We start from the raw sequence: 20,478 nt of genomic DNA, 5'->3' as shown, positions 1-20,478 counted from the left end.
TCTTAATAAACACAATAAACACACTACAGTGATACTGTATGTTAGTATTTAATAATTAGGGGTGCAAATAGTATCTGCCACTATTTGCACACACTTTGTTTTCTTTTTTGTCCCTTCTTTTTTTGCTGTTTACACTTAGTGCAAATAGCCTCTGACGGTTGGGTACCACCAGTCTAGTTTAGGGCATGTTTACATAGGAAAACAATCGAAAAACAGCGCGGATTGACGCAAAAACGTTTACTTAGACGTGACATTAAATAAGGTTACTCTTCAAATTTGCAGAGTTATAATTCAATTGACCAATCTCTGAAAACATTAGAATCTAATCGAACAGCTATCCTCATCATTCGAGCCTTTCATCCCCTCAAATAGTCTGTTGAATATTTACGAGTTTGCCGACGTCACTAGAGCACTGAGCAGCGCGTGAAAAGCGTGGATAGAGGGCGGGATGTGAAAGAGGTAGCATGCGGGGTGCGCGAGAGAAGAAGAGGAACGCTGCCATGCAAAGCGCGAGCAGGACAAGAAGCGCTTGACAGCGTCTTTTACTTCCTCCTGCTTTTGTTGCATAAGGATTGTGCATTTGATGGCATATGCCCCGAAATCGTGTCTTAATTTGATGCGCGCGCGCGATGTATCTTTCCAAAGAGAGAGACGGAGCCGAGTAAGGGATGCTGCACGCGGAGGATTCGTTATTTGACAGGCTCTGACGTTTAAAATGAACCATTTGAACCGTGCACATCTCATGCATTTCGACTCTTCTTTTGATGGCCAACGCACGGCATGATTAAACGCATGCTTTTTCTCTTCCGGCGACGGCAGCTTAAGCATCATCTCCGTAGGCTGGTCAGACACATTTATAAACATTTATAATGGGGGTCAACAAAAGAACCCGAGGCGTTGGGCTTTGATCGCAAATTCTATCAACCTCAAATCTGTTGTCGTTACTTATACTTTATGTATACATATATCATCATATAGCACGCACACCTTGATCAGCTGTTAGGCTTCCAAAACTGCGGAGCACGGTTTGTGTGTATGTGTGTGTGGTGCTGAACGGACAGCTCCCACCACCACAGCGGGGTCATATCCCACCTCTAGATGGATCAATATTAGGGGTATGACAGTGTCGCTCTCTGGCTTTAATGGCTGTGGCACGCAAGATCAAAACTCTGCTGACGGTCAACATTCTGGTGTTCGTCGGGATCATTTTGTTCTCGGTGTACTGCAGGATCCAGGACCGATCCGAGGAACTCATCCAAATCGGGAGGCTGTCGGACCAGAGGCTGCGAGGCAGGAATGCAAAAGTTACAAACTCCGTGGACAGACAGTCCATTCTCAAAAGGCTCGAGCGACTGGAAGATGTTGTTTATAACCAGTTAAATGGTAGGTGGCTTTTAATAATCTTGGTAAGACTATTTTTTAATAAGGCATTCACAAATATTAATATTTAACAGATCAATGGGGCTTGATATTTGAACATATAGGTAAATTCGACTTCTGCAGTTTATTTTGATTGTCACCCCAACACTTTTGTCTTACAAATTAGACTATCACATGACAACCCAGATAGAATTTGGCATTGTTAACATAGACTTGCTTGTAACGGAGCACATAATATGCACATCAGAGATTAGTTATAGGGCTACCATCTTATACAATGTACCAGAATACTACTCATTCACCATATCAGAATACACATTTAGCAATCAAAGTTTCATAACATTCTTATTTGAACAAAACGATCTGTTAAGCATTTTATGATTTAATCTTTGTAAATGTAATTAATGAATGTCATTATAAAGCCTTGAATGGAAACACAGTTTTTTTTTTTTAGGGAAAGTACACTCAAAAATGCATTACCCTTACTTAATTCAATTGAAGAAAGTTTTTACAAGATATGTAATGTCTTTCATTCAGATTAAGTCAGTTTCATTGAGCCAACATAATTTATTTGGATTAGGTCAAATTAATGTATTGTAGTAGTTTTAATTCATCTTAATTAAGTTTGTCAAACTCAATTTACTCTTATGTTGGTCCATCTTCATTTATTTTATTAACAATATGTGCCAGGTGAACAAGTGTACTATCAAATTGCACTATCAATTTAATAGGAACTGCTTATAGAGATAAACAGCACTCAAATTAAGGATGACCTGAAAGTAAAAATGTCAGTCCTCAACCTAGCACCATTCTTCACCACAATGGTAACCCCCAAAACTCCAGCATAATACTCTTTTTGAATACCAATATAACAGAACAATTTTCTAGAATTGTGTTGCTTTAGTTTATTTTAAGGAACTTGAACAAGCAGCAAAAATACTTTTTTTTTGTTTTTGTTTTTTTGTGTATCCAATGAATGCAATTCCTGTGTGTGACACTGGAAAAGTTTGACCTGTGTCTCTTACTGAAGGCATTGTGAGGGGTTGCAGAAGCGGGTGTCTGTGACATCAACGTTTGTTAGAAATCTTCAGAATGTGTCATCTGTCTTTTGACATATGTGCTACTGTTTCACACAAAACAGCTACAGTATGTACACCCTTGTCTAATCATATCTAATCTAATACAAAAATTCTTCAGTCATAAATGTTGCTTAAATATAACATGTAATGTACAAGGAAAAGAGGATGATTTTACATATAGGCTAGCATACATTTTTAAGATTATTTTTTCTTTTTCTTTTTTCTTTTTCTTTTTACAGCAAAAGGACACAGTAGTCTCACAGGGGTCTTAGGAGGTTAATATTATTAAAATGTTTATATATACAGTGCTTTCAGAAAGTATTCAGACCCCTTCATTTTTTTTTTTTCACATTTTGTTATGTTGCAGCCTTATGCTAAAATGCTTTAATACATTTTTTTCACATCAATTTACACTCCATACCCCATAATGACAAAGCAAAAAACTGATTTCTGATAACTTTGCAAATGTATTAAAAAGAACTCAGAGACAGGATTGTGTCGAGGCACTGATCTAGGGAAGGCTACAAAAAATTTCAGCTGTATTGAAGGTTCCCAAGAGCACAGTGGCCTCCATAATTCTTAAATGGAAGAAGTTTGAAACAACCGGGACTCTTCCTAGGGCCTTGGCAGGAGAGGTGACCAAGAACCCGATGGTCACTCTGGTTGAGCTCCAGAGATCATGTGTGGAGATGGGAGAAACTTGCAAAAGGACAACCATCACTGCAACACTCCAAGTGGCCAGACAGAAGCTTCTCCTCAGTGCAAGACACATAAAAAGCACCTAAAGGACTCTCAGACTGTGAGAAACAAGATTCTCTGGTTTGATGAAAGGAAGACTGAACTGCTTGGCCTCAAATCCAAGCGTCATGTCTGAAGAAAACAAGGCACTGTTCATCACCTGCGCAATATCATCCCAGCGGTGAAGCATGGTGGTGGTAGCATCATGCTGTGGGGGTGTTTTTCAGCGGCAGGGACTGAGGGACTGGTCAAGGTTGAAGGAAAGCTGAACGCAGCAAAATACAGAGATATTCTTAATGAAAACCTGATCCAGAGCGCTCAGGACCTCAAACTGGGCCGAAGGTTCAACTTCCAACAGGACAATGACCCTAAGCACACAGCCAGGACAATGCAAGAGTGGCTTAGGGACAACTCTGTGAATGTCCTTGAGTGGCCCAACAAAAGACCGGACTTAAACCCAATCGAACATCTCTGGAGAGACCTAAAAATGTCTGTCCACCGACGGTCCCCATCCAACCTGACAGAACTTGAGAGGATGGCATAAAATCCCCAAATCCAGGTGCAAAGCTTATCGTATCATAACTAAAAAGAATTGAGGCTGTAATCGCTGCCAAAGGTGCACTAAGTACTGAGTTAAGGGTCTGAATACTTATGTCAATGTGATATTTCAGTTTTTTTTCTTTTTAATAAATTTGCTGTTATCAAAAATCTGGTTTTTGCTTTGTCATTATGGGGTATGGAATGTTGATCGATGTAAAAAAAATAATAATTTAAAGCATTTTTGCAAGGCTGCAACATAACAAAATGTGAAAAAAATGAAGGGGTCTGAATAATTTCTGAATGCACTGTAGTCATATTTGGGTTGGGAAATCATTACTACTTTTACATTTATGTAAAAGAGATATGTAAAAAAAAAAACTCTACTACTAAAATCTTGCTTTGTCATAACCACTCATACGCTTCCCCTTCCACGTTCTTTTCTTTAGAATATAAGAGCATATTTCATCAACAATCATATTCCTTGAACTAAAGCCTTTTTCCTGGAGAACATATAAAGGTCATATAGGTAGTTCACATTATGTGCTGTCTTACATTTCAACATTTGTTAAAAGAGTCCTCACTGCCTTTTTTTTCTCTTAGTGCTTCTTTGATCTGATTGTTATTCTGTAAGACCAGCACCATTTGTATATGAAGGGGGTCACTCTGTCAGTTTGAATTATCCTTCTTGCATTTGGAAGAAAGCCAAGAGGCACTGCCTCACAAAAAAAAAAAAAAAAAGCCCTCTAATGTGCCCTTCTGATTGAAATGGCTTTAGTTCTACACAAGTGCCACCACATATTTCCCCCAAAGGCTTTTCCACTCTGTGGAATTCACCCATCTGTCACAAATCTTCTTGATATAAGGGCCGTTATCCATTTTATTTCAACACATATTTATGATGCTCATAAAACTTGTCTGATGCGCAAATGGTGCAAGGCTTCTAATAATTGTATGTGATTTTAAAACTGGAATTGGTTTGCCTTTGAGGTTTTCACATTGTTGTAACTATATTTGTTTCCAGATGTAATTGTCAATTTTTCAGTCGTTTATTGTCCTGACAATTAGACCCAGAGGATTACGCCAAAGTCCAATTGCATTTCTGGGACTTTTGAAAAATTGCACCTCAGCACACATAGAGTTTTACAAGAAAACAGTAATTGTTTGACTTTTGATGGTGCCTTCATCCCTTGAAGCATCCCATTAGATTTACTATTTATTTGTTATTCGTCTGACCATTATTCTGATGAATAATTTGCCATAGAACATTTAAAACATAATTACAGAAACTGTTTCTGTTTTGTTATGGATAGAGGTGTCATCATTTACCACACCGGACACTCAATAAAGGACATTTTAGACACAGTATGCCCAGTTATTTTGTTTATTTATGCTCCACTAAAGAAAATACTATAGATTCAAGCGAATCCAATGCAGGATGTTCCCATGAAAGAGAGCACGGATTAGGTGAGCGTGTTTGGTTACAGCTTTGGTTTGCATGGCTGTTTTGCTGATTATACAATGTGACAAAAAGTGATGTAGCACTTTCTCATGTTACACCATTACTTGCTGGAAAAAGTAGCTTGTTACTAGGGATGTGCACAAGTAATCGATTAATCGAGTACCCGTTCAGCTTTAAATATTTGACTAGTAAAATCACAACTTGAATATTGTAATTTGATTTTACTTTGTGCCTTTGCCTGCTGTGGGCAACAATTTAAATTCTTCTCTCACTAAATCTTGCCGTAACGACTCAATGCATTGTCCATACATGACATTGTTAAAAGAAAAGTTAACCCATAAATGTAATTATTTAAAGTGATTGTATCACTTCAAAAGACTGTTTAATTGCCAATGTTTTATTTTATTTTTTTGTAATTTTTGAATCTAGATGTTGTTGATGCTCTAGTCTAGTCTAGTGCTCTTTTTTCATAAGAAAAACAGGTTCAAAGGTTAAAGGTTGAACTTGAATTCGAATTAGAGTACTGGACTAAAAAAAATACTGAAATGCCCATCACTGCTTGTTACTGGAAAAGCTACATTATTGTGAAAATTGCTGAACTGCCGTCACACTACTGAAAAATTTAAATAAGTTAGTAGTGTCACAACTATACTCAAGATAATGTACAGTTGTGCTCATAATTTACATTACCGTAGATAAGATTATCGTCATTATTTATTGTGTAATGCAATTTGATTCTTATGTGGGATTGTTTTATAAAACTACATGGTACCTTGGTATCTTAAGGGATAACTGTGAATCTGAAATACCACTATAATACCTGAATGGCTCATTAATTTGGTAAATAATTCATGGGAATTGTTTACCTAGAGTCACAGCAGTCCCTTTATTTAATTTAGAGCTGTAAACACAACATGTCCAAAAGGACAATAGATTAAATTAGAAAGTAAGTGCAATGCCATTTACTGTTCGGATGAACTTAACATCCATTAAGCAGTGATAAGCAGAGCCCAAAGGGCCATTCTGGGACAGACAGTGAGACCGTCTCCAACACAGTTGTTTGGAAATGCTAGATTATTGTGAAAAGACCCTTTATCTGACTGCTATTAAAAATGCAGAGCTATGAGAATGTGCAATTAGCCCCTTGATTAGGCAGCAGCTCTACCGTAAGCATTACCACTAAAGTATGCTTAATTTCTACAGCTGTAACTCAGTTTATCTCTGCAAACACAGATGTGGTAGGCAGAACAGATTTCAACCAGAAAAGTGATATTAACACAGAGGACTACATCCATAAAAAAGTAAAACCGCCCCCAGATCCTTCAGATACAGTGTGCTGCTACTGAGATAATGTTATATCCCTGACTTGGGTTAAGTTTATTTATCAGAATTAAATTCAAATGAAAAGTAAGAATCTCAATTTAATTTAATGCAGAATTCTTAGTAGAAATTGGCAAAGGGGCAGACCCACCACTGAGTTCTTTCCACATTGAGCACTGCCTTATGGACCACATGCACAGCCTGAATTGAAAGATGAGGCACAGATAAATGGTCCTGCACAAGCAGCATTCTAAGCACGCCTTCAGTTCATCCAACACCTACAGTAGTACATATTATAAAATCATTCTAAATTGTAATGTTGTACTGGCATCTTTCTCCACAAAACTGTATAGGTGCGGTGGTGCTGAAAGCCCTCATATGGAGATGGTTTGGGTGTGTTTTATGCAAATTACTGACTTTGTTCTAGCTTTGTTCTTCATTTAGAATAATTTGGATTTATTAAAATTAGAACTAAACTAAGAACAAATTCTTATGCGTACGCACTTGTTGTGAATCAGGTGGAAATTTATAGTGAAAACGTTTCTTGTGCGTATAAGTATGCAAAATCTACGCAATATTTAGTGAATGATGCCCAATATATTACATCATTGCAATGATTTAAACACTTCTAGCTATGCAAGCTCATTGTCACATCGTTGCGCTCTTAAATGTGCAATTCAGTATTACCACAAGGGGGCACTATTAATTATTAACGTAAACTGTCTTCTGCAATTAGTTTTCTCTTTCAAGTCAACTTCTGTCATGACAGAGTGGCAGTTTGAAGAGAATTTTGTGGAGAAATTTAGTGAAAGTTAGTAAAACTTAAAGTTAGTTAATGTTTATAACTAGCTACCTGAATAACAACGAAATTTTATGGTAACTCTATCACCCCCTTGAGCACTGCGTTTTATTACCACCAAAGTAATGCAAGAACGCACATAATAGAAATAGTTAACTCAAAAATTATAATTTTCTCTCCCTCATGCCGTTCCAAACTTGTATGACTTTCTTTCTTTAGTGACACAAAACCGAAGATAATTGAAGAATGTATGAGGTGTTTTTTCAATATAATGCAATGGGGATACATTTTTTAAGCTCAAAAAAGCACATAAAGGCTTTTTACATAAAGTAATCCATACGATTCGAGTGGCATATTCCATGTCTTCTGATGCAATACAATAGCGCTGAATAAGAAACAGACCAAAACTGAAGTCCTTTTTCACAAAAAATCTTTTAAATTGTCCTTGCTGCGTATGAGAGAAGCTTGTTCTTTATGTGTTGCCAGGTTCGTGGGTATCACGCCCAATTGGGTTATTTTGAAATAATGCAATTGTCAAAAGGTTGATTGTAAACACTGTGTGTTTCTGGCCACAGGTCTTATGTTTCAGCGTAGATTCTTGGCATATCTTATTTTCTTGTATGAATTCTGGTTGTAAATCAAGCCTTTATGAAGGTATTCCACCACTATCAATGTTTTATGGACCATCGCATTTTAGTGTCTAACGCACTCACAATGGACTCTAGGTCTTACTTTGCCATTCACATCCCCAAACCACACCTTCCTCATGCATATTTATGCTGCATTGGCATCAAATTTGACATGCATATTTATTCAGCTTCTAAATAATTTCAGAAATGAGTATCTTTTAGTGTGCAATCCATAAAGGCTAAATAAGAACACTTTTTTCTTTTTCAAATCTTGTTACATAATTTAAAGCAATTCTGAGTAAAGTGCATCAGGCTGGAATGCTCTAAGAGCACTTTACGAGACAGTAAAATATCAACTTGACTGGTAGAATCACGAATATAGCCAGTATTGAGAAAAGCTGACATAACCTGGAATAGCTGAAATACCACTGGTATACCGAGCAGATGAAACCATATAGGTCAAGCTAGCAACTACATGCTGGTTGTTGATAGTGTTCAAATAACAGTTGTACGTTTGCAGGAAACTTTCCCAAAAGTAGTAACTTTTTGCACCATTCTATATAGACAGAAACAGAAATTGTATTGAATATTATGCCAAAAAACACATATACTTTGCTTGCACCTGGTATAATATGACATGATTATTTTGTTGACTAGAATTTATAAAAATTAAATAACTCTCCATATTTTGTGAAACTGAAAAAGTCAACAATCAAAAGTCAGAGATTTCAAAATGAACTCAAACAATTCTCAACAAATTCTTGGAGGACCAAAAGTTCTGATCTACAGTATGTTATGTATGTCAACCACAGTTTCATTTGATGCTATGCTTTATTTTCCCAAGGAATTTTAGGAGAAACATCTGAGACAAAGCTGATTCTTAGATGAAACATATAGTAACGATAAAATCTCCTGAGCTTAAAGAGTAACCTTTAAGCAATAAAATGTTCCTTTTGGGCTAAGCTGTGATCTGTATCCAATAATTCTGAAGTCTGTCAGCTTATAATAAGTGAAATGTTCTCGTTACTGAACAACGTAAGCACACATGGACAAAATATGCTTCTAAAAGACTACAGAATTAGAGCTATCTATCAGGAATTTCAAAGCTTTCTTCGTAAGCTAGCTAAAAGGACATTTTCATAAGCCGTTCCTCAAAGACAGGCTGCCAAGCCTGTTAAAATTATGAGTCTGGAAAGGCCAGTCCATCACAGTGAGAGAAAGAATGTCCCACAGAGAGAGAGAGAGAGAGAGAGAGAGAGAGAGAGGTACTCTGTTCCTATTGTCAAATTATTATGAATTTGAGGCACACAGGAAAAAACTCAATACGGTGTCCTATATTATTTCAATGTATTTTGCCAATACTCAAAGAATAAGATAATCCCATAAACACTGGGCCTAAACGATCATCCTGTTTACAATTATTTCCCATTACTTTACTTCATTAATATCAACAGCTCTGAATGAATCAGTTTGACGAACACAGTTTCTTTTTCTGTGCTGATGTATTTCCTATTGAAACAGGACATTGGCATATCAAAGGGTTTGTCCTTTTTAAATAGCCAATAGCTTTTAGTTTATGTCACATCAGGGCAAATTCATGACATTTTTACTTAATATTACTAATGAGTTACAGATGGCATTAAGGGGAAGGGACATTGTTATTGTAGAGAGCATTTTATAAAAAAAAAAAAAAAAATGTATTGATGAGGATACCATGACGTGACACCACAGGCATTTGCGCTTCTGGGTTCTTTTGAGCAGCAGCTTTCAATGGTGGATATTGGCAGAGCTATGCTTTTTATAATCTTTGAAACATTATATAATCTAATAATGTTAGTTTATGTTAATACAAATTTTTATAAAATGATATGTATGGTTTATAGTGATGAAATGCACTGCCTGGCCAAAAAAAAAAAAAAAAGTTGCATACTGTAATATTTTGTTGGACCGCCTTAAATTTTGATTATGGCTCGCATTCGTTGTGGCATTGTTTCGACAACATTATGCAATGTCACAACATTTATTTCCATCCAGAGTTGCATTAATTTTTGGCCGAGATCTTGTATCGATGACGGGAAAGTCGAACCACTCTGTAAAGTCTTCTCCAGCACATCCCAAAGACTTTCAATGGGGTTAAGGGCAGGGTTCTGTGGTGGTCAATTCATGTGTGAAAATTATTCTTCATGCTCCCTGAACCACTCTTTCACAATTTGAGCCTGATGAATCTTGGTATTGTCATCCTGGACTATGCCCGTACCATCAGGGAAGAAAAAAATCCATTGATGGGATAATCTGGTCATTCAGTACATTCAGGTAGTAAGCTAACTTAATTTTATTGCTGCATAACGTTGCTGAGCCTAGACCTGACCAACTGAAGCAACCCCAGTTCATAACACTGCCTCCAGAGGCTTGTACAGTGGGCATTATGCATGAAGGGTGCATCACTTCATGTGCTTCCGATCTTACCCTGACATGCCCATCGCTTTGGAATAGGGTAAATCTGGATTCATCAGACCACATGACCTTTTTCCATTGCTCCACTGTTCAATCTTAATGCTCCCTAGCAAATTGAAGTTATTTTTTCCGATTAGCCTCACTAACAAGTGGCTTTCTTGTTGCCACACAGCGGTTTAGTCCCAATCCTGTAAATTCTCGTTGCATTGTGCCTGTGGAAATGCTCTTACTTTCACACCTGTGAGTTCTACTGTTGATTTTTTATGATGTGACTTCACCAAGAATTTTAGTGATCTCGATCATTCAAGATTTTTTTCCGACCACATTTCTTCCATTCTGAAGCTGGTGGTTCACCACTATCCTTCCAGGTTTTAATAATGTGTTGGACTTAACCAAGTTCCAGTGATTTCAGCAATCTCCTTAGTTGTTTTCTTTGCTTGATGCAGGCCAATAATTTGCCCCTTCTGAAACACAGTAACATCTTTTCCACGACCACAGGATACGTCTTCCGACATGGTTGTTTAAGAAATGAGAAGCTACAAACTGCATCAGTTAGGGTTAAAATAATTGTTGCCAGCTGAAACATATTAATCACTGCAATAATGATCCAATCATAGGCTCTTAAGTATCTGCGTATTTAAATCCAAAAGACGATTTTTTTTTCTTTTTTTTTTTTTTTGGCCAAGCAGTGTACCCTGCATGTAGGTTCTTTTTTAACTAGATATTTTGAAAACTAGTTTTAACTTGTTTTAATAGGCCTGAATGATGTAGTCATACATGTAACAGGTTGATGAATGCACATCCTACCACGTTTTGAAATTAGCCATATAAAAATGAAAATCATCAGACATGCAAAATGCATCTTTATTGCCTTAATTATTGGTCCACATACAGGATAGTCCATAATAACATTTGACATATTCACTATGCGGTCGATTTAGATTTAAATTATTTACTTAATTCAAAATGAAATGCTAAGACAAATTTTAGAAGTAGTACATTATTTTTATTCACAAATCCTTTCACAAGCAGCCAGTGCACGCTGCGGTGGAGCAGACGGGGTCCTATTCACCCTGTTACATCTTACATGGTTGTATTATTCATACAGGATCAATATTAGATTATATTGGTCCTCCTCTCATACCGTACCTATCATAGCGGTTACTTTTTGTAAATTTAAAAACTGCCGTGTGTGATCAGAGCTTGTGCAGTTCCTTCGTGAAAAGTTCAAATCTACCAACAGCAACTCCGGGGCAATTAGGTCATATTAGAGCAGACGTGGTAACAATGATGGTCATCTGTGAAATATCATAATTTATGTCAAATCCTGAATTGTTCCGATCCACTGATCCTGATGGAAATTTAAAGAAGCCCAAATCTTCAATGATCTTTTGGAAACAGGGTATTTAAGCTTCCCAAACAGCACTTTTTGGGCATTTCCAGCTCAATTTGAAAAAAGCGCCCATCGAAAACAGTTAATTTCTGGGATGCCAAAAAACCTGGAAGTGAGTGTTTGTTTGTAATTTCAGAAAAACGTAATCTATACGTGCCTGCGGATAAAATGAGTGATCAATATTAAAAAAATAAAAATAAATAAAATGCATATATGTGCTAAAAGTTGATTTAGTCAACTTTTAGGAGTACACTAGCATATACACTCACTGAGCACTTTATTAGGAACACTATGGTCATCTGCTAAAGGTCTTCTGCTGTTGTAGCCCATCCGCCTCAAGGTTCGACATGTTGTGCATTCTGAGATGCTATTCTGCTCACTACAATTGTACAGAGTGGTTATCTGAGTTACCGTAGCCTTTCTGTCAGTCTGGCCATTCTCCGCTGACCTCTCTCAACAACAAGGCATTTCTGTCTGCAAAACTGCCACTCACTGGATGCTTTTTGCTTTTGGCACCATTCTGAGTAAACTCTAGGGACTGTTGTGCTTGGAAATCCCAGGAGATCAGCAGTTACATAAATACTCAAACCAGCTCGTCTGGCACCAACAATTATGCTACAGTTGAAATCAATGAGATCACATTTTTTTCCCCATTCTGATGGGTGATGTGAAAATTAACTGAAGCTCCTGACCTGTATCTGCATGATGTTATGCATTGCACTGTTGCCACACGGTTGGCTGATTAGATAATCGCATGAATAAGTAGGTGTACAGGTGTTCCTAATAAAGTGCTGGGTGAGTGTAGATGGCTTTAGAGCTAACAGACAATGGACTAAAAACCAATTTTTAGTTCATGGGGTCACGGTGTTGATCTGTTGATGTGTAAACCCAAGTGAACACACTATCAGATTTGTGGTTGGGTGCAAATCTACAGTATCATAAAAAATAACATAAAAAAGGTGTAATTTTTTAAAAATTAAATGTATTTAACAAATTGGTGTGTAGTGTATTTAATTCACTTTGTGTACAGTACAAAACAGAACAGTTTTAATGGTTTAGAACAAAGCTCACCGCTGATCAACATTTTCTTTGAAGATGATGCTGATTAGTTTCTAGACTTCACATTTATCTTACTACTGAAGATTTGTAAACTAGAAATGAACACAGCACTAGTTTTTAGTGTGATCTTTTCATTTGGAATATGATGTAATGGTAAGACAGACACTTTTTTCAGATTTTAAATTGATAAGAAAGCAGTGTAATTGTAATTTACTGTAATTTCTATCAGCTCACTGTAATCACTGCTGTCTTATAGCTCTGTCTCTTTACATCCTTCAAAGCATATTATTATCTGAGTATACAAACACATTCACACATAGTGTAAGATTTATTAGCGTCTAAAGTGAACTGCATGAAAAATAACAATCAACTTTGCTAAATTTATTAGCAGCCACTAAAATAATGTAAGAAAGTCAAGAAGCTGGTTAGTTGTGGTTTTTTATATGCCACATCTTGTACACACTGCAGCTAAATACAGTTGTCACTCCTATGTTGAGTGCTTGATCGTAAAATGGACATGTTTGTAATTGGACTTCTGACTCAAAGCCTTACAGTTACTGAGATGTAGCCCTTGTGAAAACTAACCCCAGTCTCCCCTATACTTATGATAGATGTTTCTTCACGACATTCTGTGTTTTAATAGCAGAACGCTGCATTAAGTCACTATGATATGCAGTCTCCGTCTGGCATAGACAGCTGGCTCTCGGGGATTAGCGTCAAAATGGTGGGCTGCTGTGTAATAGAATTCTCTCAAAACAGCCGTCAGAAGCAGCCATCGAGACAATGGCAGTAACAGTGACAGCAAAAGAGACACAAATCCACAGACAGTTACAGAGAGATACATTACCATTTCAGCTCTGTTTTGTGAGAACACCTTATAATCCAAGAACTGGGCTTCAGAGACAAGTCAACATGCTAGGAGGCCATGAATGCCAGGCCTTTTAATACGTTATCTACGTAGATCAGCTGGGATGAAGCCATTTCTGACGTGTGCCTTCTTTATTGGATTTAGGGTGGAATAGGTTTTAAGGTTTAATGCCGCACCAACTGGTGTTTGTGGAAAGGACCGGTTTCGATTCCAAGATGCAAAATCCACATTCTGTTGCCAAGCACAGTCACCCCCCAGAGCCAAACCATCTAGAATGACCTTCTGAAACACACTCTAAATAATTCTATTAGGATATCATATCAATTTTAATGATGTTCATGAAAGGATGAGCTTATGATCTCAGAAGCTTTTTGCCTGGAAAGCTTGATGGAATTTCATGAAAAGAGGACAATGCTTCCTCCGTGTACTCTCAAAAAATATTTTGAACATCTGGAGTAATTAGACAGCGATAGATAATGAGGTTTAGTTTAAACATAATTTCTGAGCAGAGTAAAGTAAACACCTAAAACTGCAGAGTGCCCTTTACTATCTAAAAATGCAGAGTTCCCTTTACTATGGTTAAATCACTGTGTCAGCTTATTGTTTTCGTAAAACAGAGACAAAAGCAATCTGATAAAAGACATCACTGTTTTACCCTTTAAGCTCAGATGGCCACTCCAGCAGGGTGGGACCGCCGGCAAGCCAGCAAGAAAAAAAATAATGATAAAAATAATAATAACTACAGTCTTGACCAACACAAATTAGGTATAATTTTAAAGCTTAGAAGCTCTTCTTTACAATGCATGTAGGAATTATGACCAAAACTGTGCAAAAAATTTGCAGACAAATCAGAAGTGTTCTGACAAAATTTTGCACTTTACATACAATATTATTGTAATCGGTAAAAACATAAAACTCATTAAATACCATGTGTCATATGTTGTTGGAAAGCTCTAAAACAGTAGAATACAACCAGCCTATTTGTTTTACTTTCAGACAAAATAGCTAAGTAGATGTCTTTGACATACATATTTCATTGCTCATATGCAGCGTTTTCACTTATAACTTCACGAAAAATAAACAGACTATAAAAAATCACATACCATTAGTTAGAGGAGGCAATTATCTTTAAAACGAGCCCCCACACAAAGATAATTAACCCACATAAAGCACAATATGCACACAGCATCTGACTACCCGGGGCCGGATTCACACAAATTTCTTAAGAAAAAATTAAGAAAGTTCTTTGGATAAATTATATAAAGTTCTTAAGAATGTTCCTTAGTGCAATCCTTGAAACATTTTTAAGAAGTTCTCAAATATTTTCTTAAGAACATTTTTTTTTCTTCAGAATAAAAAGACTTTGACTTGACATTGTCTGATCACACTAGCCTGCTCATGGATTTGCCTTGTCTAATAGCCTACAGCAAATTCAATACTTCAACACTGTTAAATCGTAACTATAAATGTATCTATTAAACTTTTTTACCCAGCAAGCACCTCGCGATCATTTGTTTTTTAAGTAAAGAGATAAATGTTTTAGTTTAACGACACTACACGTCATAGGAGAATTTACTTGCTAGTAACCATTTGATAACTTTTAATTTGACATGGAAGAAAAGAAAAGAAACAAATATTTCTGTAGACAAGAGGTTCTTGTTGAGGAAATTACTGCAAGGAAAAAGTTCTCCTTGGGAAGCTTGATAATTATATCACGTCGGAAAGTAAGAGGCAGGTAAATGGGAAAGGGTAGCAAAGGCTGTCTCCACTGTGCCCAACTCGGTTAGGGATATGGAAGGGGGTGAAAAAGAAAGTTTCAGGTTTTTAATGTTATAATTATTATGTTTCTAAGAACTCTAAAGAATGCGTAGAGAGCATGCTATGCAGTGAATCCGTTTGAATCAGAATGATTGGTCACCACATTAAGAAGCTTCGAAACAACATTTATTGTTTGAATTTGGTGAAAACATTTACACGGTTTACAAGCTGATAAAACAAATAACAAAACACAAACAGTCAAAAAGTGTTTTGGTCTAAAATCACATTTCTATGTAAACAGCCCATTATGACTCAACATGATAGAATACATCACATTTGAAACAACCCAGTAAATTCATTTAAAATTATGCATTTGGTAGATGCTTTTATCCAAAGCAGTGCACTTAGGGTACACATTTTATCAGTGTGTGCGTTCTCTGGGAATTGAACCCATGATCTTGGTGATGTGAGCACCATGCTCTGCCAGTTGAGCTACAGGACATTCATCAAACATCTTTCCTAACTTTAAGATGTTATTTACGCCAATTTTTAAGAAAAAATTTTTTTACGAATTTGAATGCTTCTTAAGTTTTTTCTTGACAACAATCTTAAGAAAAAAGATAAGAATTTTCTTAAGAAGTTTTTTCGAGGAATACAAAATATTCCTAACTTTTTTCTTAAGTTAGAAATTAAGAAGAAAATGGTAGTGTGGCAGGGCAGAGGGCGAGGCCAGGTCTTGATTCCACACACCCGGCCCCTAATTAGGCTAATTAAGCCTGAGAGGGATAAGGCCGTCCGGAGACGGCAGTGCGACACTTACAGGTGTCAGACAGCTGTCCATAACTCTCTCTCTGTCACACTGCCGTCTCCGATCGGCCTTATCTCTCTCAGGCTTAATCAGCCTAATTAGGGGCCGGGTGTGCGGAATCACGAACCAGCCCCGCCCTCTGCCCTGCCACAGGTAGTTAAGAAGAATTTCCTTCTTAAGAACATTTCATGAAAATGGCCCCAGGCAACTTGCTATCTGGCTACAAACATGTTAGCTCTTCTGGATCAGATCAGATGACTGCACCAGAAATGCTGTAGCCTCATGGAACCCTAAACCAATCGGATTGGGTTCAGATTGCTCCAATCAGTGGTGATAGTCCTCCATATTTGGGCAGAGAGTCATGTGATCGATCACTGTTATTAAATATGGCCACCAGGAGATGGCGCCAAGTACATGACACAGACTCGATGACTCAAATGTCACAAAATGAAACTCATTCTGTGAAATTTCATTACTTAAATCGTGTCTGCATGCTATGCAAACCTTTAGTCATTGTTGTGTTTGCATGTGTAATTCGTTCTTATGTACAGTTTTTATGTGGTATTTGTTTGGAGAGGCTTTTGGACACTTGGAGATGTTTTCGGACACTAGGATACATTATTTTGTATTATATTTTCGAAAAGATTAACTTTTGATTACTTTGTTGTATCAACACAAAAGTTTACTCATCTACAGGTGACATCATTGGGAACAAAACAAAAGTAGTTTTTCAGAGCCACCTTATTTACATTCTGAGGTACAATGTCAAATCAGAAAAATAGGAAAAAACGGCTCATTCAATCCCAACTTAGGCCACATCCATACTTATCAAATGTAGCTACGTTTATGCCTCTCATCCACACTGCAATGACGTTTTCCTCCATCGAATACTGAGACGTTAGGAAACTGAAAATGGAGGCTTCAAACTTAAAGGGATTAGTGTGGACATGGCTTTAGAGTCTGAACTATCTATAATAAACTTTTAAATACAGGTGGATATTTTGTAACTTCAGTGGCTCATTTTATGAAAAGAGCAAGTTAAAAAGAGAGTTATTTCTCTCTTTTCATTATAAAACACCTTTGTATGTCATAAATGCTTTTGTAATTTAAGGCTTGGATCATACACTTATTTCGAAACCTGACAGAATTTTTTATGTCTTCGTTAATAATTCAGCGAAACACCATTTTGCTCTTTTATATGTCAAAATGAAACGGCATCTTTAATGGGTCTGTTACCCCTGTTTTATTCCTGTTAAAGAGCATTGCAAAGGTTTGAATCCAGTCTTTCAAATTACTTGTCAATTATTCAGGCCGAAAACTTGAGCAGTTTAGGAATATTCACCCACAAGACTAATGATTCTGATTAGGAGCAACTGCCTAGCAGTCACTATTGAATTGAAGCTCTAAGATGGAATGGATTTATTCTGTGAAATTATCATTTTTTTTTCCCCTCACATACTTTCCAACATTCTTTGGGTGTCAAACTATGGACAGGAAGTTGACAGCGATCTAAACTGTAAAAGTGCCTTGTGCCTGCAACAACTCATGTGCCAATCCAATTCCAATTAGTAAAGGAGTATGGATTATATTGCAGGTTCTCAAACTTTTTAGACCACCTTTGATTATATCTGAACATTCAAGTACCACCTAGTCAGAACAATGTTTCCTCACAAGAGTCTTAGTTACACAAATCAAAAAATAAAAATGCCAATTTAAATAAAATGTCCATATTTTTTGTTTTGTGTTTTAAAAGGAAACAATTCATACCCCATAGTGACAAGCCTTTAAATACAGTTGGTGTAGTGGGCTAAAGCACATAACTGGTAATTAGAAGGTTGTTAGTTTGATCCCCACAGCCACCACCATTGTGTCCTTGAGCAATGTACTTAACTCAAGGTTGCTCCAGGGGAATTGTCCCTGTAATAAGTGCACTGCAAGTTGCTTTGGATAGAAGCATCTGCCAAATGCATGAATGTAAATGTTTTCACCTCTTTCTCTGGAGAGGTCTGCTTGAAAGGGGTGTCAAAAGACGAAGGTGGTGTCTTGGTGTCCAACATTCAATTTTCGCCCTGTGTTCTTGTTCACCTATTTTGATTTGTGTGTCACCTCTGGGAACTCCCACAATAATGAACCCAGTTTTGAAGACTACGGGCTTATGAGAAATGCTGACCTCTGTCACATAGCCAGACCTTTTGCAGCAAAAAAGGTCTTGTCCATATTGTAGGTTATTCTGGCCAAGAACCACCCACTTAGATAGGGAGAGCTGTCTAACATGCAGAGGTGGGTAGAGTAGCCAAAAACTGTACTCAAGTTAAAGTACAATTACTTAAAATAATTACTCAAGTAGAAGTAAAAGTACTAACATAAATAATTACTTGAGTAAGAGTAAGAAAGTATCCAATTAAAAGAGGGTAGAGATATGATGACAGAATAATAAATTATGGCTGAGCTATCACTTTAAAGGGATAGTTCACCCAAAAATGAAAATTCTCTTATCAATTACTCACCCTTATGCCATCCCAGATATGTATGACTTCCTTTCTTCTGCAGAACACAAACTAAGATTTTTAGAAGAATATTTTAGCTCTGTAGGCCAAAATTTTGATGCTCCAAAAAGCACATAAAGGTAAAATAAAAGTAATCCATAAGACTCCATTAGTTAAATCCATATCTTCAGAAGTGATATGATAGGTGTGGGTGAGAAACAGATCAATATTTGTCATTTTTTGCTAGACATTCTTCTCCCTGCCCAGCAGGGGGCGATATGCAGAGAAGAATGTGAATAACCAAAAACACAAGAAGAAGAATGTGAAGGTGATCTGTTTCTCTGTTTCTCATCCACACCTATCACATCGCTTCGGAAAAAACACTGATTTAACCACTGGAGTCTTATGGATTACTTTTATGTTGATTTATGTGATTTTGTTTAGCTTTAAAATATTGCCACCCATTCACTTGCATTGTATGGACCTAAAGAGCTGAGAAATTCTTCTAAAATGGGACAAAATTATAACAAAATTATAATTTATAAAATTATAAAAACAAAAAAAAAATATGGGACAAAATTATAAATTATTATAATTAATTATTATAAATTAATTATAAAAAATTATAAAATTATAATTATAAATTATAAAAATCTTCATTTGAGTTCAGCAGATGAAAGAAAGACATACACATCTGGGGTGGCATGAGGGTGAGTAAATAATGAGAATTGTAATTTTTGGGTGAACTATTCCTTTAAGGGCTCTTGTCAGATCTGGATGAATTTGTCAATAAGAAGAGAGGTTTGGAAACACTTCTAGTAATTATTACAGTGAAAATATGAAAATGTCCCACACGGACATTATATATAATGCTGAAATATAATCCAAAGCAAGATCATGCTTTATTAATGCCTGCTTTTGCTATTTCATAGCTTTTAAAGTGCTGTGTGGATTCTTATATCAGTGTAGTTACAGTTTTCAGTGTTGAAAGAATTTTGATAATTAGTTCTGTACAGCAGTACTACCGCTCCCTAAACGCAGGGTAGGGCACCCACCCCGGTCACGGAACACTTGCTGTGTCTGAAACCGCCCCTATCCACTATATAGTGCACTATTTCGACTGTCCGCCATTTTGTAGGAGTGTCTGAATTCTAAGTGAGCCACTCGTTCCCTACTTTTGTTCACTCATTCTTACCCACAATTCACTCTTATTTTGAATGTACAATTGATGCACAGAAATGCTGTCTGTTCGCACTCCAGTTGTCAATCATGCGATCGGCAGAGCAAAAGGCATTTACACTTAACTTGGATGTTTACATGGATTTATACAGTTAATCCGCCCGAAGTAACTGCAATAGTTTCCAGTAAATGCGTAAATACTGCTGATGACATATGGGACAAAACGCACTGATATATTGCTTCATTGATTTAAAAATGTACCCTTAAAACTGATGTCATAAGAGCTCTGTTACATTATCACCCTGAAAATGACCATCACATTACACAGAAAAGCCCATGTTAGCATTAGAGCCAAAACTTACCTGGACATGCTGCTTTAAATTTTAATCTTGAAATATCTGCTTGTCTTGGTGTTAAATGAAGGCATTGCATGACAAAAATATTATTTTTTTCACTGTACGGAGCGAAGAAAGTGTTTCACTTTGAAGAGTTTGATGCTGCAGCATTGATGACTTGAGTGACAGTCTGT

The 20,478-nt window shown here is 36.8% G+C and overlaps 1 protein-coding gene across 1 annotated transcript in view; it reads left to right on the top strand.

The window, feature by feature from the left end:
* Positions 1-458: 458 nt before the first annotated feature.
* The window catches only part of LOC127425361 (polypeptide N-acetylgalactosaminyltransferase 9), a 153,475-nt gene continuing 133,455 nt past the window's right edge, over positions 459-20,478 (top strand). Inside the window, exon 1 of the mRNA XM_051671287.1 lies at positions 459-1,383. Coding sequence (XP_051527247.1) covers positions 1,143-1,383 — 241 coding nt within the window. The 5' untranslated portion in view covers positions 459-1,142. The remainder of the gene's footprint in view (positions 1,384-20,478) is intronic.

Source organism: Myxocyprinus asiaticus, chromosome 3 (genome assembly GCF_019703515.2).
Source record: "Myxocyprinus asiaticus isolate MX2 ecotype Aquarium Trade chromosome 3, UBuf_Myxa_2, whole genome shotgun sequence".
Lineage (NCBI taxonomy): Eukaryota > Metazoa > Chordata > Actinopteri > Cypriniformes > Catostomidae > Myxocyprinus > Myxocyprinus asiaticus.
Note: the sequence above shows the minus strand (reverse complement) of the source record. Positions and strands in the feature narration are given on the sequence as shown.